This window comes from Corella eumyota, chromosome 7, assembly GCF_963082875.1.
Source record: "Corella eumyota chromosome 7, kaCorEumy4.1, whole genome shotgun sequence".
NCBI lineage: Eukaryota > Metazoa > Chordata > Ascidiacea > Phlebobranchia > Corellidae > Corella > Corella eumyota.
In genome coordinates this window covers 12,335,629-12,357,392 of record NC_137496.1, presented here as the reverse complement: position 1 = coordinate 12,357,392, position 21,764 = coordinate 12,335,629, and the positions used below count along the sequence as shown (strand labels likewise).

At 26.4% G+C, this 21,764-nt stretch overlaps 1 protein-coding gene across 1 annotated transcript; it reads left to right on the top strand.

Moving 5' to 3' along the window:
• The first annotated feature begins 1,699 nt into the window (after nucleotides 1–1,699).
• LOC145760375 (uncharacterized) lies at nucleotides 1,700–20,771 on the top strand. Its single transcript, XM_082574244.1, has 35 exons — nucleotides 1,700–1,705; nucleotides 2,202–2,321; nucleotides 2,684–2,794; nucleotides 3,161–3,193; nucleotides 3,471–3,475; nucleotides 4,352–4,397; nucleotides 4,614–4,712; nucleotides 5,206–5,325; nucleotides 5,765–5,821; nucleotides 6,111–6,146; nucleotides 6,958–6,984; nucleotides 8,545–8,631; nucleotides 9,267–9,326; nucleotides 9,970–10,140; nucleotides 11,652–11,810; nucleotides 11,933–12,028; nucleotides 12,670–12,729; nucleotides 13,070–13,240; nucleotides 14,755–14,913; nucleotides 15,036–15,131; nucleotides 15,773–15,832; nucleotides 16,173–16,346; nucleotides 16,561–16,716; nucleotides 16,925–17,029; nucleotides 17,411–18,148; nucleotides 18,302–18,460; nucleotides 18,583–18,699; nucleotides 18,796–18,847; nucleotides 18,991–19,136; nucleotides 19,330–19,455; nucleotides 19,551–19,648; nucleotides 19,716–19,904; nucleotides 19,973–20,199; nucleotides 20,317–20,403; nucleotides 20,561–20,771. Exons 1-35 carry the CDS (start codon nucleotides 1,700–1,702, stop codon nucleotides 20,686–20,688), a joined length of 4,281 nt encoding a protein of 1,426 aa, XP_082430370.1. The 3' UTR covers nucleotides 20,689–20,771.
• The last annotated feature ends 993 nt before the right edge of the window (nucleotides 20,772–21,764 follow it).

The window sequence follows — 21,764 nt, the reverse complement described above, 5'->3', positions numbered from 1 at the left end:
CAAGTCCTGATTGTTAGAATTCTCACACTTTAATCACAGAGGGCAGTCACCAATTTGTAGCGGTCTCCGTCGACCCAATCGGAAGGTTTTATTTTTAAGTTAAAGACAGTTAATTGTTTTTCTCAACTAGCTAATTGCTCGTCTGCTGGTTAGGAATTCTTAAATTAACCACGCAGGTGAATTCACTGTATAATTATATTATACGGCAATTTCTTATAAAGTCGAATTCAAATTTCATTAACGGTAAATCAAAAACGTAAAATTCCAAAAAAAATCCAACTACTTTTTAGAAAAGCATAAGAAAACTTCTTTTGAAAAAGAATAACAAAGAATCGAATCCCATGTCAAAAGCAAACCACAGTTTTTAAAAACAAGTTTAAGATTAAAAGACATATCAAAATAGGAGTTAATATAAGGTTTTGATGAAATCAAGAAATGATAACAAAAATAATTCCCACCAAATGTGAAATAGTTAAATTTAATTGTTTTTAATGTGAATGAAAGGTTAGCTTATGCACAATAAGCTACAGTTTCAACTAACATAATAACGACAACTGTGGTAGTTCGTCTACCAAAAAGGTAGACGAACGCGTCTGACGTAAGGTCTGTTTGCAAGAGTCTCTTTTTTTATAACAGTAAAAACAATGGGCTTTATACCCAAAAATAAGATAATTATGTTTACGAAGAAGGGCAATAAAATAGGTACGAGTTTATAAGTATAATCAATGTTTAGGTTTGTTCCTTTTGTTGGTCGTTGACATCGTGTTGCAGGCATCATGTAAACTGGTTAGAGGCGTTTTACTGCGGCAAATGACGACGTGGTCGTTGATTAATAAAATCGCGCAGTTTATTGTTTTGTGAGACCGTCTTTAATTGCTTTAAGGTTGCTTGACCGGTCCGAACGCATAAACCTTACATGAATAAAGCAGCTGCTGTACTGCAATGTCTTGACCTTGATAAACCCGAATAAACTCGTACCAAGGATTGATCATGAAATGATTAATCCACAGTAGCAACCCATTAATGCGATACTTCGTACCTAAATTAATTGTAAATGTTATAGTAAGTTAACCGTCGGCATATGATCGAAACACTTTGCTTTACTACAGCCTCTACAGGTGCCTATGCGCTTCCACGTTGTAGCATCCAAGTCAATATAAATGATGTGAATTCCTGCGGAGCCAAAACTCGTTGGCAAATTATTTATCGAATATTAGGTTAAGATAATAAAAAATTGTTAAATATTTTTTTATTTGTTATATTAATTTAATTAAAATCTAAGTTCAATATTTTTAATCCTTTAAAAAACAGAGGTTATAAATTCTGTCACAAATCGGTTACAGGAAACACGCCAAAACAAATAGTTGTAAAACGTCATAAACAGGAACTTAGTGATGTCAGAATTGAAAAACAATTAAGTGGATGCATTTAAACTTTGTGACGACGTTATAAAGAAAGAATAAAGAGGTTTTTGTTTGTCTTAAATAAGTGTATTATTATGTAATAATCATAGTAGTTAGACAAACACAACGCCTACGGTTGATCTGATGATTGTTTTTTAATCAAATTAATTTTAACAATATTTTATTTTTTAGTAACAGGAGTTTGGTTGTTAGAAGATTAAACTTAAAATATCTGTGATTTTCATGAAGAAAAACTTTAAAGTATATCAGTCGATGAACGAATAGCTTCTTAAATCATGGATGTAAGTTGATGCTTAATTCAAATTTTATATAAATTGATTTTAAAATAAAGACACCTAATTTTTCTGTGCTGTTTTAAATGTAACTTAATACGGACAATACAAAAGTATGAGATGCGGGACCGTATGTAAACGTTAACAAAAATTTGCGGAATGCGGGATGGAAAGAATTTTTGTACTTTACTGCGGGGTGAATGCAGTATTTACTTTAAGAGCTTGGGGATGATGTAGGATTTATTATGAAGGTGTGCAATGATGCAAAATTGATTATAAGACGCAAGGAAAGTTTAGAAAAGCGATTTTTTGTTAACTTTTACAAATGGCCTCAATCTTTACCGCACCTCCAACTTCCCACATCTCTTATTTTAGTACTACCCCATAATACAAGCTTGCATGAGTTATTGTGTAAATGTACATCATGCAATAACAACTGTTTACTTTAAATAATTTTAATTAACAAAGTATATTAAAATGTTAGTTAAATTTTATGATTTTGCAGGACTTGGACGAAAATGTTTTAGTTACTTTAAAGGGTAAAATTTTGGATGAAGCTGGACCAACTGAACCGATAAAGCAAAAAGGGAAGTTTAGTCAAGAAACATCTGAACCTGGAGCTTATGTGAGTTTTATATAAATTGCGAACTAAATTTACTAAAACGTGTAGGAGTTGGAAAACTAGGCTCTTTTATGGCACTATAAACATTACAAACTTTTGTATGAAGACTTACTTGTCTATTTACACTTAATGTACAAATAAAATAATATAAATCAAGTAAAAAGTTATTTTAAAAATGTTATATTAAAAATGTTAATTAAAAATTTTTATTTTTTGTATGTCTAATTTTATTTGACTCATTTTTTACTTAATTTTTTATTCAGCATTATTGGAAAATAAATGTCATAATAAACACTTACTTTATGATTTGTATTTTTATTACAAAAGTGTCATATGAATGTTTATGATATTTGATGATCATTTAGAATTTGGAAAAATATGATGCAGGTAAATTAAAGCTTAAAAAGTTGGATGAAACTACAACAACTGAACCCACAAAAAGGGAGAAAGAATTTGATAAAGTATCTGAACATACCGTAAGTTTAAATCAATTTCTTAAAGCAAAGTAGGACCAATAAGTGAAATATAACATTTTTCTTTGCAATCTTCTAAAATATTAATTTATATTAACAAAACCAATTCTAAAGATGTGAATAATTAAAATGTTTTGTCTGTCATTATTTATTACTTTTAAATAGCTTAACTGTTTTATCTGTTTTTAAAAAGTTTAAACCATATAGTGCAGGGGTATAAAAACTATAAAACATCTATAATTTTATTATATTTCACCACTACACATTAAGAATAAAAGCAATTTGTTTTATACTAACAAAATCCTTTAAAGCTCTTAATACAATAAAGGTCAAAATATAAAAACTATAAAACATTTATAATTTTATTAGATTTTACCTCAACCAAGTAGAAGTATGCCAATGGTAAGAACTACACAATAAGAATAAAAGCAATTTGTTTTATACTAACAAAATTTTTTATTTTAATAAAATTACTTGTAATTAATAACTCTTAATTTGTTGTGTTAATTATAACAATATTTGACACCATTAGGAAAAATTTAGTTTTAAAAAGTTGAAAATATTATTAAACTTCTTGTTTTTAATGAAATGTTTTTAAAATTACCAGTTCTCATAATTATTTTTTAATGTGGCATATATGTTTATATATTTTTTAATATTTAATTTTATTATATTTAAGGTTCTGTAACATAACAAGTGCAAAAGTATGTTTTTGTTGTATATTAGACTCTGTTAAAAATTAAATTTTTTATTATGTTTAAAGAACATCGTGAAAGAACAACCACCAAAAAAAAAAGTTTTTTTTCAACGAATTCAGCAATTTTTTAAACCGATAGCGGAATCTTTATCCATGCAAACAACAATTCAATCAAATGTAAGGTCTTAAGAACTACACTCTTAGTAACTATCATGTTTATCTTATTAAAGATCATGTTAATTAAAATCAAAAATTGGGATAAAACTTAAACTAAATCTTTAACATGAAAAAAGAAAAACTTAAAAAGTTAATCCAATTTGGAATAACTTTTCTGTTAAATTTTCTCATTATAACAATAAATTAATTAAACTCCCAATAACAACAAACCACCCTTCTACTTGTTTTAATAACCTTATTGTTGGATTGTAATTTAAACTACTGTCAATAATGTAACACTATTTATTTTTAAATTACATAATCTTTAAAAGTTTTTGCAAAATGTTATCTAAACCTATTTTTCTTTGACATAAGTCAAAATTAATTATAAGACGCAAGGGATAAATAAAATAATCATTTCTACATTCAGCGATTTTTTGTTAACAATTACATATGGCCTCGATCTTTACCGCACCTCCAACTTCCCACATCTCGTAGTTTACTACTACCTGTAGTACAAGCTCGCATGAGTTATTGTGTAAATGTACATCATGCAATAAGAACTGTTTATTTCAAATAATTTTAATTAACAAAGTGTGTTAAAATGTTAGTCAAATTTTATGATTTTGCAGGACTTGGACGAAAATGATCCAGGTACTTTAAAGGGTAATATTTTGGATGAAGCTGGAACAACTGAACCGATAAAGCAAAGAAAGGAAGTTTAGTCAAAAAACATCTAAACCTAAAGCTTCTGTGAGTTTTATGTTAATTGCAAAATAAATTTATTAAGGAAAGACAGCATGGTTTAATAGTTTTAAAACTGGGCTCTTTTATGGCACTATAAACATTACAAATTTTTGTATGAAGAATTACTTGTCCATTTACACTTAATGTACAAATAAAGTAATATAAATCAAGTTAAAAATTATTTTAAAAAATATTATATTTTGTATTTTTTATGATGTATAGGATTTAAAGACAATAAAAAAGTTGGACGAAACTAAAACAACTCAACCCACAAAGTGGAAAAAAGAATTTGTTGAAAAAAACCCTGACCCAAAATCTTCAGTAGGTTTATTAATATTACTTGTAATAAAAATTAACAAAAAATTTAAAATAAATGAAATTTCACTAGCAAAATATTGTAATTATTAATTTTACCAATCATTTTATTAAATTTTTTTTTTTTTTTTTGCTAATAAACAATGTATAAAGGTTGCCAATATAGAATGAAATTTGGCAAAACAATATTAAGTAAAAAAATTATTGCATTGTTTCTGACATTAACTTTATTGTATAAATTAAAACAAATTCTTGTTATTTTTTAAAGTAAAATTAAATTATATATAATTTCCTTAGTGTAGTTTTATGTTGAATTCTATGGTTGTATCAAATTAGATAAGTTTCTTTGTTTTAGAAATTATCAGGTGTTTTGTCTTTAGTAGTTAAGTTGTGTTTCTAAGTCTAAAGCTAATTCTCTTTTAGCACTAACAACAGCTCATTTTGAATAATTTTATTTAAAGTGTATAAAAAATGTTAATTAAATTTTATAATTTTGCAGGCATTGGACGAAAATGTTCCAGGTATTTTAAAGGGTAAGATTTCAGATGAAGCTGGAACAACTGAACCGATAAAGCAAAGAAAGGAATTTAGTCAAAAAACATATGAACCTGAAGCTTCTGTGAGTTTTATGTTAATTGCAAAATAAATTTATTAAAGAAAGACGGCATGGTTTAATAGTTTTAAAACTAGGCTCTTTTATGGCACTATAAATATTACAAATTTTTGAAAAAAAAAATGAAAAATTACTTGTCCATTTACACTTAATGTACAAATAAAAACCCTGACCCAAAATCTTCAGTAGGTTTATTAATATTACTTGTAATAAAAATTAACAAAAAATTTAAAATAAATGAAATTTCACTAGCAAAATATTGTAATTATGTATTTTAGCATTCATTTTGTTAAATTTTTTTTTTATATTTTGCTGATAAACAATGTATAAAGGTTGCCAATATAGAATGAAATTTGGGAAAACGATATTAAGTAAAAAACTTATTGTATTGTTTCTGACATTAACTATATTTACCGTGTTGATATTTTTGTTATTTATTAAACAGATATTTTCACATTTATCTTATGAGTATTCTGAAATTTTAAGTGAAAGTGAAGATGATGTAAGTAATTAATATTTTTTATTTATTTAAATTACATTAAAAATGAAATAAGTTTAAGTTTTTTTTATAAATTAAAACAAATTCTTGTTATTTATTGAAATAAAATTAAATTATTTATAATTTCCTTAGTGTAGTTGCTATTTATTTCCTTAGTGTAGTTGCTATTTCCTTAGTGTAGTTGCTAATTGTCAAAAACTGACTCACTAGTTTACTTAAGTTCTAATGTAAATCAAGTGGAACACCCTATCATATTATACAAGAAATAATTATTATTTTTTTTATTACATAGGTACCCAATATTCCATATATAGAGTTGGGACAAATGGTAAGAACACTAATTAAAATATTTAATTTATTTTATTAATAAAATTTTCTGTTATTGGTGTAAGTTGTTAATCTTTTATATGTATTTCATGGAAATGTTTTTTGAAATATTTTGTTAAGAGTTGTTGTATGGTATGATTAGTATACTGGTATATAGTGTTAATACTTTGCTTATTTAGTAATTAAGTACAATAAGGCTTAATCTAGTAAGCATTTTTAAAATGCAATTTAAAGCTCAAAAAGCATACAAAATACAATATAAAACCACGTTTTATTTACTTTGAAATTTAAAAAAATCAATTTTTTTAAAAATTGTGACTTTATTTGATCTTACCTTAGTTAGAAGCATATGGATTGGCCTGTGATGTATTATTTTATTTAAAAGTAAATAAATGTACAAGGACATTTGATAAAATGATTGCATTAAAACTATATTATTTATAAGATATAGTGTTTATACTTATTTAGTAATTTGGTAAAATAAGGCATAATCCAATAACCATTTTTAATGTAAAACTACTTTTTATTTGCTATAAAATTTAAAAAAAATCAAATCTCTATAAAAAGGTTTATAAATTGGAATTGTGTGTGATCTACCCCTATTAAAAGCATATTGGTTGGCTTGTAATGTCTTTTCTGTAAGTAAATGTGCAAGAACATTTGATAAAATGACTGCTTTGTAATTCATGATAACATTTATTTTGCTAATTATCAAAAACTGACTCACTAGTTCACCTAAGTGCTAATGTAAATTAAGTGGAACACCCTATTATATTATACAAGAAATAATTATTATTTTTTTTATTACATAGGAACCAAATATACGGCTGCAAAATATGGTAAGAGCACTAATTAAAATATTTAATTTATTTTATTAATAAAATTTTCTGTTTTTTGTCTAAGTTGTTAATCTTTTATATGTATTTCATGGAAATGTTTTTTGAAATATTTTGTTAGAGTTGTTGTATGGTATGATTAGTATAGTGGTGTATAGTATTTATGCTTATTTAGTAATTTGGTACAATAAGGCTTAATTTAATAAGCATTTTTAATAGGCAATTTAAAGATCCAATAAGCAAAATACAAACTTCATTATATTTACTTTGAAATTAAAAAAAAAAAAATCAAATCTTTTATAAAAAGATTTATAAATTTTGATTTTGTTTGATCTAACCCTATTAATAGCATATAGGTTGGCCTGTGATGCATTATTTTATATAAATGTAAATAAATGTAGGACATTTGATAAAACGACTGTATTAAAACTATATTATTTAATATAACCTTCATTTGCTAATTATCATAAACTGACTCATAAGCACGCTTAACTCCCAGTGTAAAAAGGTAGCCAATTATCAAGTGAAATACCCAATTAAAATACTATACAAAAAAATTATTCTTTTGATAGTGTTCAGTATTATTAATTTTTTTTTATTACATGGCTACCTTTTCATTTTAATTTGTCTCAAATTCCAAATATGAAGATGGCAGAAATGGTAAAAACACCAATTGAAATATTTCATTTATTTTATTAAAAAGATTGCGAAGAAACTGAATTGTTTGTTTATAAGTGTTATAATAAATATACCAATTTTTTGTGACCATTCATTGTAAAATTAAAAATGTTAACCATTGAAAATGGATATTTACCTTAGTTTAATTTCTTGTGGAATTTTTGTATGATATAGTTACAATGCTCAATTACTTTAGCAAAATTTTGTTATGTAATTTAACACAGTGCTTCTTTAAAAAAGTGTTTGCATAATGTTTATTAGTAAATTTAATTCAATTTTTTTAAACAAAAAAGGGTTAAGTGATTTAATAATAATACTGTGGTGCAATAAAACTTGTTAATAAAGTTATGTTCAATTTTTTTTAATTTTAGCAAAAGTAAACAAAAAACTACAAATTTAAATATTTATGGAAACTAAAAATATTTAACAAACTGGTGACGAGATTAGTCATTTTGTTTGTTAAAGTTTAGTTATAATTTTAATGTTTTGTTGGGGGGGAAATAACTTTTATTTTTTGCAAAAATGGAATTTGCCAGAAAAATTGTTAATGTATGGTAATGGTATAACAATTTTAATAGTTTGTAAAAATTTTTTTAAGGTAAAACATTTTTGTAAAACATTTTTTATTTTTTTTTTCCTGTTATTAGTCTAAGTTGTTAATCTTTTATATGTATATGTAATACATATAAATATGTAATCTTTTTTATGTAATCTTTTATATGTAATTATATGTAATATGTAATCTTTTATATGTAATCTTTTATATGTAACACTGAGTGTTTAGATTTCTCCAATTAGTAGCTCATAAAAATACCAAAATTAAATTTGGCATTTCTAAATAATGTTATGAGAAATGTAATATGTTTTGTATAATATTTTATGCAGCTGAAATTACCAACAACTAAAATATTTGGAGTTTCTGGTTTGCCAGAGAAATATTCCATTGCACAAGATCAATCTTTAACTGAACCGGTAACACTAAAACTAACCAGATAATGAAAAAACTAGGTGCTTTTTATGTGTAAAATTAATTAAAATTTTTTTCTTAAGACCGTATAGAGCAGGGGTCGACAACCTTTTTCGCAAAACGATTTAAAACTGTATATTTTTTCGCAGAAAAGCCTTTAAAAAAACAAAAATTCACCAATAAAAATGTATAAAGTTTAAAGCAATTAATTTCTATATCAAATCGATGATTAACAGTTTTGAATGTTTCTAATACAAAATAAGCTTACAAATCAAAAAATAATCACCTTTCTGTTGTAAAGCATTTTAACTCGAAAAAAGTATGTGGCTCGATAACGTACGGCTCACAAACTGGGCCTGGGCCTGGTGGTTGCGACCACTGGTATAGTGTATATACTAATTTCTTCTCGACTTGCATTTAATTTTTGCAACAACATGTGGTTCAAAATTATTTGTTTAATTTTTATTGATAGCAACACTCTTTAGAATTATAATATTCTATATATATTTCTTAAATTTAAACAAATGTCTTTGTTTATAAATCTATATTTAAGCTAGCTTAAACTAATAAAAAAATTTTGAAGGTTTTACTTTAATGAAAGCTTTTATACAAATCATATATAATTTATATTAATATTTAGATCTATCTTGGTTATACCCATTCTTTTATACAAATAACATCAAGTGAAAGGGGATTTGATGTAAGAACTACAACATCACTTTTTTTTCTGTTTTTATAATTACATTTATTAAAATTATATTCTTTGTCTTCTTAAGAGGCGTTATTTCATAAATCAAGTTTTTTTGTCATAGTAAATTAAAAATTTAAATCAAACTTTAAAAATTAGTCCAAGTTGGAATAACTTTTGTGTTAAATTTTATATTTCCGGCAGCGTGGTGTAGTGGTTAGAACTCTTGCTACACCACACATGAGGTCGTGGGTTTACTCCCTACTGATCTCATGCTGTAGTGCCTTTGAGTAAAGCGCTATAAACGGTATGAACTCCTGCTGAGCCAGTACTTGAACAGCAGCATAATTACCGGGCAATTATGGTCTTTATAATATCCCAAGCTGCCACAGGCAACTCGATACTGGGTCAGAGTAACTTATGTTACTCTATGTTTAAGTCGCGCATTCGACTTTCCCACATTGAGGATAAAGATAAATACGAAAAAAAAAAAAAAATTTATAACAATAAATTATTAAACTCTTAATAACAACAAACTACCCCGTACTTGTTTTAATAATTAAATTCAAGTTGGTTATTAAATAAAAGTTAAATTTGTTAAAAGTATTAAACTAATTATTACAAAATATATTACTCACATGTTATACTTTTATAGATTAAAATTGATGGAGATGTTTATCCAAAAGATGTCGTTGAACTTTTTGACAAATTACAAAGTTCAACCGAACCAGTTGAGTTAGATTTACGTCCAAGGTTTAAGGATTGCAGTTTAACAATGTTTACTTACGAAGTTCTTCCAATAATAAAAGAAAAACCAAACATAGAGGTAAACAATTATTTTTTTGTTCTTGTAAAATTTTTATTTTAAATTTTAGCTAAGATATTTAAAGAGGTTCGGTCGCAGAGTTTCTATTTTAATTATGTTAAAATTTTTCCAACTTGCACGAGAATATCATTATTTTAATAATTGGTCAAGTAGTTTTTGAGATATCGGGATTTAAATGTAATAGGGAAAGCCCCAACGCTCGCGAGTCACGTGACGCACGACGTCATCATTGTAAGATCATATGCTGGCAGACATAGGAAAATGACCTTATTTTGTCCTCTCTGAGTCGTTTGTTGTACTTTTTTTAATTTTTTTTGCAGAAAACAAACTTAACATAAAAAGCAATATTTAGCCATATTATAATAGACATTTTTTACTTTTAAGTATTTTTAATTGGGTAGGTCGTATTTAAAAAATTTTAACAAATTACGGTTATCTTGTTAATTTTGGAAATTTACAAGCCAGAAACGGCCAATCTTGGCTGACAAACACTTACAAGAAACAGACAGGTTAACAGAGTGTTACTAAGGCAAAGTTTACCTGTTAGAAAAGTAAGTTTTGCTTAAAACTTAATTTATCCGACAATTTTGTTGGGTATCATATAAAAATAGTTCTAATCACTAAATGTCACATGGGTTAACACACATAAAGTATATAATACATCAATAAACTATAAACTAAATATTCTGGTTAACATCTTTGATGTATTTTTTATTAATTATTCCAAACAATTTTTAATATAACGTACAATATACGTAAGTACTTGTACCCCTGGCACCAAATATTAGTGTTTGCTGCCTTTGTTAACTTTAGTTTGTGCTTTACACTTGTAAAAGTATAACCTAAATAATTGTTGTAGTATAACCAAAATAAAATATATATCGTCTATATAGGCTATATATGCTAATTTGACAATATATTAGTTAACAACAATGAAGTGATTTTATTTTAAACAAAACTAAGACTGTGTTAACAGTAAACTTTGCTTTAATAAGACTTAGTTGACCTGTCTGTTTCTTGCAGGAGTTTGTAAGCGTTTTTGGCTGGTAAACTTTCAAAATTAACAGCATTGCTATATTTGTTAAAATTTTTTAAATACGGCCTACCCAATTAAAAATACTTAAAAAGTAAAAAATGTCTATTATAATATAGCTAAATATTGCTTTTTATGTTAAGTTTGTTTTCTGCAAAAAAAATTTAATAAAAAGTACAACAAACGACTCAGAGAGGACAAAATAAGGTCATTTTTCTATGTCTGCCAGCATATGATCTTACGACGATGATGATGTTGTGCGTCACGTGACTAGCGAGCGTTGGGACTTTCCCTATTACTTTTAAATCTTGATATCTCAAAAACTACTTGACCAATTATTAAAATAATGATATCTTCGTGCAAGTTGGGAAAATTTCAACATAATTCCAAACTATCTCTTTAAGAATATTAGTTTTAAACAATCCTTTGTTTTATAAAATTGGTTGATTTTAGTAAGTACTTACAAATTTACTGTTAGGTTGAATATATGAACCTAATTAACAAGAATCTCTCACTTGATGACATCACAAAGCTATGTGATTGTTTGCACAAAATTGATTACCTGAGTGTTGTTGATTGTAAAATTGATTTTGAAGGAAGAGAATTGCTGAGAGTTGCAAGAAATAAGAATGCAAAGGTTTGTAAATATGTTTTGTATACTGTAGCTTACTTTTATGATTTTTAGGTTTTTGATACAATTTGGAATTTCTAAATATTGTTATGAGAAATGTGATATGTGTTGTATAATATTTTATGCAGTTAAAATTACCAACAACTAAAATATTTGGAGTTTCTGGTTTGCCAGAAGAATATTCCACTACACAAGATCAATCTGATCAATCATTAACTGAACCGGTAACACTAAAACTAACCAGATAATGAAAAAACTAGGTGCTTTTTATGTGTAAAATTAATTAAAATCTTTTTCTTAAGACCGTATAGAGCAGGGGTCGACAACCCTTTTCGCATTGCAAAACGATTTAAAACTGTATATTTTTTCGCAGAAAAGCCTTTAAAAAATCCAAAAATCCACCAATAAAAATGTATAAAGTTTAAAGCAGTTAATTTCTATATCAAATCGATGATTAACATTTTTAAATGTTTCTAAGACAAAATAAGCTTACAAATCAAAAACTAAGCACCTTTCTGTTGTAAAGCATTTTAACTCGAAAAAAATGTGTGGCCCGATAACGTACGGCTGACAAACTGGGCCTGGGCCTGGTGGTTGCGACCACTGGTATAGTGTATATACTAATTTCTTCTCGACTTGCATTTAATTTTTGCAACAACATGTGGTTCAAAATTATTTGTTTAATTTTTATTGATAGCAACACTCTTTAGAATTATAATATTCTATATATATTTCTTAAATTTAAACAAATGTCTTTGTTTATAAATCTATATATAAGCTAGCTTAAACTAATAAAAAAATTTTGAAGGTTTTACTTTAATGAAAGCTTTTATACAAATCATATATAATTTATATTAATATTTAGATCTATCTTGGTTATACCCATTCTTTTATACAAATAACATCAAGTGAAAGGGGATTTGATGTAAGAACTACAACATCACTTTTTTCCTGTTTTTATAATTAAATTTTTTAAAATTATATTCTTTGTCTTTTTAAGAGGCGTTATTTCATAAATCAAGTTTTTTTGTCATAGTAAATTAAAAATTTAAATCAAACTTTAAAAATTAATCCAAGTTGGAATAACTTTTCTGTTAAATTTTATACTTATAACAATAAATTATTAAACTCCCAATAACAACAAACCAACCTTTTACTTGTTTTATTAATTAAATTCAAGTTGGTTATTAAATAAAAGTTAAATTTGTTAAAAGTATTAAACTAATTATTATAAAATATATTACTCACATGTTATACTTTTATAGATTAAAATTAATGGAGTTGTTTATCCAAAAGATGTCGTTGAACTTTTTGACAAATTACAAAGTTCAACCGAACCAGTTGAGTTAGTTTTATGTCCAAGGTTTAAGGATTGCAGTTCAACAATGTTTACCCACGAAGTTCTTCCAATAATAAAAGAAAAACCAAACATAAAGGTAAACAAATATATTTTTGTTCTTGTAAAATTTTTATTTTAAATTTTAGCTAAGATATTTAAAGAGATGGTACGGTCGCAGAGTTTCTATTTTAATTATGTTAAAGTTTTCCCAACTTGCAAGAGGATATAATTATTTTAAAAATTGGTCAAGTAGTTTTTGAGATATCAAGATTTAAAAGTAATAGGGAAAGTCCCAACGCTCGCGAGTCACGTGACGCACAACATCATCGTCGTAAGATCATATGCTGGCAGACATAGGAAAATGACCTTATTTTGTCCTCTCTGAGTCGTTTGTTGTACTTTTTTTAATTTTTTTTGCAGAAAACAAACTTAACATAAAAAGCAATATTTAGCCATATTATAATAGACATTTTTTACTTTTAAGTATTTTTAATTGGGTAGGTCGTATTTAAAAAATTTTAACAAATTACGGTTATCTTGTTAATTTTGGAAATTTACAAGCCAGAAACGGCCAATCTTGGCTGACAAACACTTACAAGAAACAGACAGGTTAACAGAGTGTTACTAAGGCAAAGTTTACCTGTTAGAAAAGTAAGTTTTGCTTAAAACTTAATTTATCCGACAATTTTGTTGGGTATCATATAAAAATAGTTCTAATCACTAAATGTCACATGGGTTAACACACATAAAGTATATAATACATCAATAAACTATAAACTAAATATTCTGGTTAACATCTTTGATGTATTTTTTATTAATTATTCCAAACAATTTTTAATATAACGTACAATATACGTAAGTACTTGTACCCCTGGCACCAAATATTAGTGTTTGCTGCCTTTGTTAACTTTAGTTTGTGCTTTACACTTGTAAAAGTATAACCTAAATAATTGTTGTAGTATAACCAAAATAAAATATATATCGTCTATATAGGCTATATATGCTAATTTGACAATATATTAGTTAACAACAATGAAGTGATTTTATTTTAAACAAAACTAAGACTGTGTTAACAGTAAACTTTGCTTTAATAAGACTTAGTTGACCTGTCTGTTTCTTGCAGGAGTTTGTAAGCGTTTTTGGCTGGTAAACTTTCAAAATTAACAGCATTGCTATATTTGTTAAAATTTTTTAAATACGGCCTACCCAATTAAAAATACTTAAAAAGTAAAAAATGTCTATTATAATATAGCTAAATATTGCTTTTTATGTTAAGTTTGTTTTCTGCAAAAAAAATTTAATAAAAAGTACAACAAACGACTCAGAGAGGACAAAATAAGGTCATTTTTCTATGTCTGCCAGCATATGATCTTACGACGATGATGATGTTGTGCGTCACGTGACTAGCGAGCGTTGGGACTTTCCCTATTACTTTTAAATCTTGATATCTCAAAAACTACTTGACCAATTATTAAAATAATGATATCTTCGTGCAAGTTGGGAAAATTTCAACATAATTCCAAACTATCTCTTTAAGAATATTAGTTTTAAACAATCCTTTGTTTTATAAAATTGGTTGATTTTAGTAAGTACTTACAAATTTACTGTTAGGTTGAATATATGAACCTAATTAACAAGAATCTCTCACTTGATGACATCACAAAGCTATGTGATTGTTTGCACAAAATTGATTACCTGAGTGTTGTTGATTGTAAAATTGATTTTGAAGGAAGAGAATTGCTGAGAGTTGCAAGAAATAAGAATGCAAAGGTTTGTAAATATGTTTTGTATACTGTAGCTTACTTTTATGATTTTTAGGTTTTTGATACAATTTGGAATTTCTAAATATTGTTATGAGAAATGTGATATGTGTTGTATAATATTTTATGCAGTTAAAATTACCAACAACTAAAATATTTGGAGTTTCTGGTTTGCCAGAAGAATATTCCACTACACAAGATCAATCTGATCAATCATTAACTGAACCGGTAACACTAAAACTAACCAGATAATGAAAAAACTAGGTGCTTTTTATGTGTAAAATTAATTAAAATCTTTTTCTTAAGACCGTATAGAGCAGGGGTCGACAACCCTTTTCGCATTGCAAAACGATTTAAAACTGTATATTTTTTCGCAGAAAAGCCTTTAAAAAATCCAAAAATCCACCAATAAAAATGTATAAAGTTTAAAGCAGTTAATTTCTATATCAAATCGATGATTAACATTTTTAAATGTTTCTAAGACAAAATAAGCTTACAAATCAAAAACTAAGCACCTTTCTGTTGTAAAGCATTTTAACTCGAAAAAAATGTGTGGCCCGATAACGTACGGCTGACAAACTGGGCCTGGGCCTGGTGGTTGCGACCACTGGTATAGTGTATATACTAATTTCTTCTCGACTTGCATTTAATTTTTGCAACAACATGTGGTTCAAAATTATTTGTTTAATTTTTATTGATAGCAACACTCTTTAGAATTATAATATTCTATATATATTTCTTAAATTTAAACAAATGTCTTTGTTTATAAATTTATATTTAAGCTAGCTTAAACTAATAAAAAAATTTTGAAGGTTTTACTTTAATGAAAGCTTTTATACAAATCATATATAATTTATATTAATATTTAGATCTATCTTGGTTATACCCATTCTTTTATACAAATAACATCAAGTGAAAGGGGATTTAATGTAAGAACTACAACATCACTTTTTTTTCTGTTTTTATAATTACATTTATTAAAATTATATTCTTTGTCTTTTTAAGAGGCGTTATTTTATAAATCAAGTTTTTTTGTTATGGTAAATTAAAAATTTAAATTTAGCTTAAAAAATTAATCCAAGTTGGAATAACTTTTGTGTTAGATTTTATATTTATAGCAATAAATTATTAAACTTCCAATAACAACAAACCAACCTTCTGCTTGTTTTAATAATTAAATTCAAGTTGGTTATTAAATAAAATTAAATTTGTTAAAAGTATTAAACTAATTATTGTCAAATATATTACTAACATGTTGTACTTTTATAGATTGAAATTAAAAGAGATGTTTATCCAAAAGATGTTGTTGAACTTGTTGACAAATTACAAAGTTCAACCAAACCAGTTGAGTTAGGTATATTTTTTGCAACTTTTATGGATGACAGTTTAACAATGTTTACTCACCAAGTTCTTCCAATAATAAAAAAAAAATCAAATATAACGGTGAGCATTCTTTGTTATTTGTAGCATTGGAAGTAAATAGTATAATTAAATTCTGTTATTTAAATGTGTTTTATTAAATTTAATAATGTAAATAGAGTTTTGTATTTTAAATATTTGTTTAATTATAAATATTCTTTTTTAATATTTAAAAATGAAATTGAGTATACTGATTTTTATTGTAACTCTTCGTTTTAAATAAATTATTAAATATTAGGTTAGTTTTATGGACCTGAGGGACAACAAACTCTCACTTGATGACATCACAAAGCTGTGTGATTGTTTACACAAAATTAAAATATTATGGTTTAATGGTTGTGATGTTGATTTTGGACGAGAGTTACTGAGAGTTGCAAGAAATAAGAATGCAAAGGTTTGTAAACATATTAACAAACTTAATGCAAAATAATTCTATTTTACAAAAACCTAATTTATTTTGAATTTACTATTAGCTTTAAATAACTATTTTTGTGCTAAATTTCATTTAATTTATTAAACGTATGCTGATAAAACTTATTTTGGAATGACATGTAACTTATAACATAAAAGATTAATGTTATTAAAATGCTAATTTTTTTTAGAAAACTACGATTAGAGGTGTTTATGGTTTACCTGAAGATTATTTAAACCTACAAGAACCATCTGATCAACTAACTACAGATATAGCCAAACTAACATCTACTCAGGTAATATAAAATTTGCTGAACTTCTATGTAGAGAGAGAGCATGGAACAATAATTTATCATACCAGTTTATTTACAACTTTTATGTTTATACCACTTTACATTTATTATATTAAATATTTGAAATGTAATAGGGTTTAAACCCAACATTTTAACAAAAACAACAAAAAGCTAATTAACTTACATCATTAGTAATAAAAAATATAGTGTGCAACATAATGTCATGATATTAATATTAACAATAACAACACAGCAGATATTAAATTACTCGAAGGTGCCTTACTTACTTATTAAAATTCAATTTAACTTTCTTGTCAAAATTTGAGTAGAAATTCAATTTTATGTTTTAAAACTGCAGAAATAAAATCTGATTATTTTATTCAGGCAAATAAAGCTGATGATCCTTCTGTAACCACAACAATGACATGTAAAATGTTGACATTTATCCAAGACTGCTTTAAATCTGGGCAGACTAGCAGTGAAGAGTTTACCAAGTTGACTAAACTAGCCTACAACGGAATAATGGAAAAAGAAATTGTATTTAAAAACTATGGACTTAGACATAACCTATTTAAAGGGGTAGAACACATAAAATATTCAAATTTAGATTGGCAAGACTTTCTCTGTGCAGTTTACATGGTTCAACATCTTTCTCTGGATGAATTTGAATTCACATTTACCTGGTTAATGGACTGTTTAAAAACAAAAACTTTCAAGTTTAATGTGTGCAAATTTCTTTATGGTTTGTGTAATGAACAAAACTCGAAGAAAGTAAAGAAGATGTTGGGTCTAGAAACTGATTTAGCACCAAAGAGAAATATTTTGTTGAAATACCTTAGTTATTACTTAAAACATCGGTATTCACCAAATCTTCTTTCTTTATATAAATTAACAAAAGAATATGGAAGAGAACTTCAACATTGGGTTATTGAACATTTACCCTTAAAAGATCGTGTCGGTGGTGATCTTTATCCCAATGATGTTACAAGTCTTGTTGAAATCCTTCAACTTTCAATTAAACCATTGGAGTTAGATGTACGTAATCTAACTTTTAAGGATGGCAGTTTACCAATGTTTACTCACCAAGTTCTTCCAATAATAAAAGAAAAATCAAGCATAAAGGTAAACAAATACTTTTTTGTTCTTGTACAATTTTTGTTTTAAATTAGTTAAGATATTTAAAAATTAGTTTTAAACAATTCTTTATTTTATAGATTTAGTTTTTTTTAGTAAGTACTTGTAATGAAACAATTTTACAAATTTACTAAATATTAGGTTAGTTTTATGAACCTAAATTACAACAAACTCTCACTTGATGACATCACAAAGCTGTGTGATTGTTTGCACAAAATTAAAAGATTGTATCTGCATGGTTGTAAAGTTGATTCTGAAGGAAAAGAATTGTTGAGAGTTGCAAGAAATAAGAATGCAAAGGTTTGTTAATATGTTTTGTATACTGTAGCTTAATTTTATGATTTTTAGGTTTTTGATACAATTTGGCATTTTTAAATAATGTTATGAGAAATGTGATATGTGTTGTATAATATTTAATGCAGCTAAATTCACCAACAACTAAAATATTTGGAGTTTCTGGTTTGCCAGAAGAATACTCCATTGCACAAGATCAATCTGATCAATCATTAACCGAGCCAGTAACACTAAAAACTAACCAGGTAATTAAAAAACAAGGTACTTTTTATTTGTAAAATTATTAACTAAATTATTGAAAAATTCAAGTATGATTTAAATGTTTTTTTTGTTGTTTAAAGGCTGAAGATTTAACTGCATCAGGAATTGAAGTTATATATGAGGACATATCTGGTAAGTTTGCCATAATACTTTATTTAATTTTTATCTTTAGTTTTATTGATTTAATCAGTTTTGTTAATTTGGATTTTTAATGATTGTTTACAGTTTTCTTTTTTTGATAAACTAGGATTAAAATATATCATATTGTTTTTAAGACACTGTAAGCAAGGTGATAGGTAAAAAAGGAGGCAGAGTTGAAGTATCAGGATGTTACATTAATATTCCTGAAGATGCACTCAATAAGGATGTTCAAATTACTGTCCATGTTGATTGTTGTCATGATATTACTTTCCCCACCAAGGTGTTTGCTTTTACAAAGTTGTTTTACATAAATTGTTTATTGCAAATATTTTTTTTACATAAATTTGTTTTCATTACTAGAATATTCAAAATAATTTTTTTGCAATATAACATTTATTTTAAAGAAAACATTTAAATTATTGTCAAATTGTATATCCCATGTTTTTTATTAAGTATATTATTGTTTTGTTTAGAAAAATCCAACATATTTGTTGACTCCACAATTTGAATGCTTGCCACATGGATTAAAGTTTAAGGTTCCAGTTACAATATCTCTTTCCACTCCTTTTTACTCAACAACTGGTACCTGTGTTGTCACGGTATTATTTTAATTTCTGTTTGTGATTATACTTTAGGTAATATGGACATGTGTGGCTGACTGGTATTATGTTAACGGTAATTCTTTTTTTTTTAGCCTCAAGTAAGTGAAGATAAAATAGTTTGGAAAGATCTTGCCGAAGTTATTTTGGGAGATTCTTGGACAATTCAATTTCAAGTTGATCATTTATCTTGGTAAAAATGTTCATCTATCTGTTTTAGTCTCACTTTATTTTATTGTTACAATGTTATTGTGTTTAAGGTTTCAAGTGATAACAGCCTGGCTGTTTGGAGTGTCTCAATATCCTGAAAATCCCCAAAAAAAACAGATTTTCCATTGCTACCCTGATAAGGAAACACCAAATTTGGTGTTATATGTTTTTGACATCGACCTGCAGAACATGCATATGCGAAATGAAACTCCAACTTTCTTTACTGCAATTTCCTTAAGGTAATTCATAACTTTAATTTAAAATGTACTTAACATGTTTTATGGAAGTAATGTATATTGTTTTTAAGACAAGAGGACATCGTAGAGGTTAAAATATTTCACCAAAATTTTGAATCTGTAACGAAAACTTACAAGGGTAAAAATTGCCAATCTGATGTAATTGCAACAAATGCCAAACCAGGATTTGAAAATCAAAGTCCTTCAGGAAAAATATTTACTTATTCAGTCACAAATCTTTCAAGTGAAGAATCTATAACGGGCAATTTTATATTTCCCAGTTTTCAAAAACAGCCAAGTTTGTTTAGATTAACACTTTGCTATTAGTCTAATATTTAATGTTAAAGTTATACTTAAATGTCATGGGCTTTACATGCCAACATTGTTTAAAAATTTTAATGTTGTAAATATTTAGAGAGTCAGCAGAGTACAGTACAACAGCAAACAAATCACTTTTATGGAGACCATGCAAATGTTAGCTCAGAAATAGCTGGAACCTCAGGTTATTCAATATTTATTATACACAAATTGTGTTTATTTTGACTTTGGGTCAATTTTTTTGCATATTTTCATCTTTGTTTTGTTGTTTTTAATTTTGGTTAAACAATTGTGTAGAATGTGATGCAGTTTATCACTTACTATGTTACTATTTTATTAAGGCCACAAAATTATGGGAAACAAGATTGAAGGTTCAAACATGTTAGCTGACAAGGTTCAACAAGTCAACATAAACCCGGGTTCCAATGTACCAGGAAGTGATGTTAAAGAAATGTTAAGCGAAAACTAATTATTAATAATTTTATTTTTAAACAGTTTTTTTAATTTTTTACCCGCTTGTTATTAAATTAGTTCTTCATATTTTAACCAACAATTTCACTGTTTTTTTTTAATTTTTATATATTTTTTATATATTTATTTTATTTAATTATGCAATGTTAAAGTAACTGTAATTATGAATTGCTAGTAATTTTTAAAGAGTAGTATGCAGTAAATTAATGATTTTAGCAGTAATTGTCTAAATGTAATGCTTAAAATACTGTTGGCTAACGCAAGGTTTATATAATATTACTTGACCATGTTTTTAAACATCTAATTTGTTATTAAATTAATGTTTTAAAGTACTTGCACTTTTATTGTTCATTTTTTTTAATTTTGATTTTTTCATTGTAGTAGTTAAACAAATAGTTAAACAAAAAAATATGTAAATAGATATATATGTACATATGCTGTAAACAGTAGAATGCCACGAAAACACGAAACTTTGCAAGTACATATTGAAACAAAAGGCGATACAAAATTGTAATTCTTTAAATTTTATTTGCATTATATACCCTAAAAATCTTTTCAAACGTATTTCACAAAAAAAAAAAAAAGTTTAAAGTCTAGACGACAAAGCAAGCGTCGATGCAACTCTTAATTAAGGCGTCGTTTTAATTAGTGCAAATTCCATGCGTCAGAAATTTGGTAAAACACGTGGAAGGATTTTAGAAATATTTTTAGTTTGGCTACTTTTATATGAAGTAAAGTCGTTTAGTATGGGTTTATTTTGGCAGAAAATAAAACTTAGTTTATTAATTAATAAATATAATTTCTTATCACGTTTGATTTAAAGTTAAAATTAATCTTATATGAGTAGTTTATTACAGCGAAAAAAAAATTACCCGTGGCAGTTTTAGTTTCATTTAAAAATGCTTATGCGTCATTGGAAACTCGTCATCGTTGTGTAGTCGATTGTGATTGGTTCTCACATTTATCGGGTGAATGAATTATAAAGGTTAAAGTTGGAGGGAAGGTATTTTAGTTAAAGGACATTTAGTTTGACTTTGTAAATGTAAAAGTCGGCTGTTTTTATTATATTAGAAA

Excerpts from the sequence above, each read along its gene's own strand:
- LOC145760375 (XM_082574244.1), top strand. Across the intron at positions 2,795-3,160 it reads ATAAAGTATCTGAACATACC|ATTTTACCTCAACCAAGTAG; the intron begins GTAAGTTTAAAT and ends TAATTTTATTAG. Across the intron at positions 15,833-16,172 it reads CAAGTGAAAGGGGATTTAAT|ATTGAAATTAAAAGAGATGT; the intron begins GTAAGAACTACA and ends GTACTTTTATAG.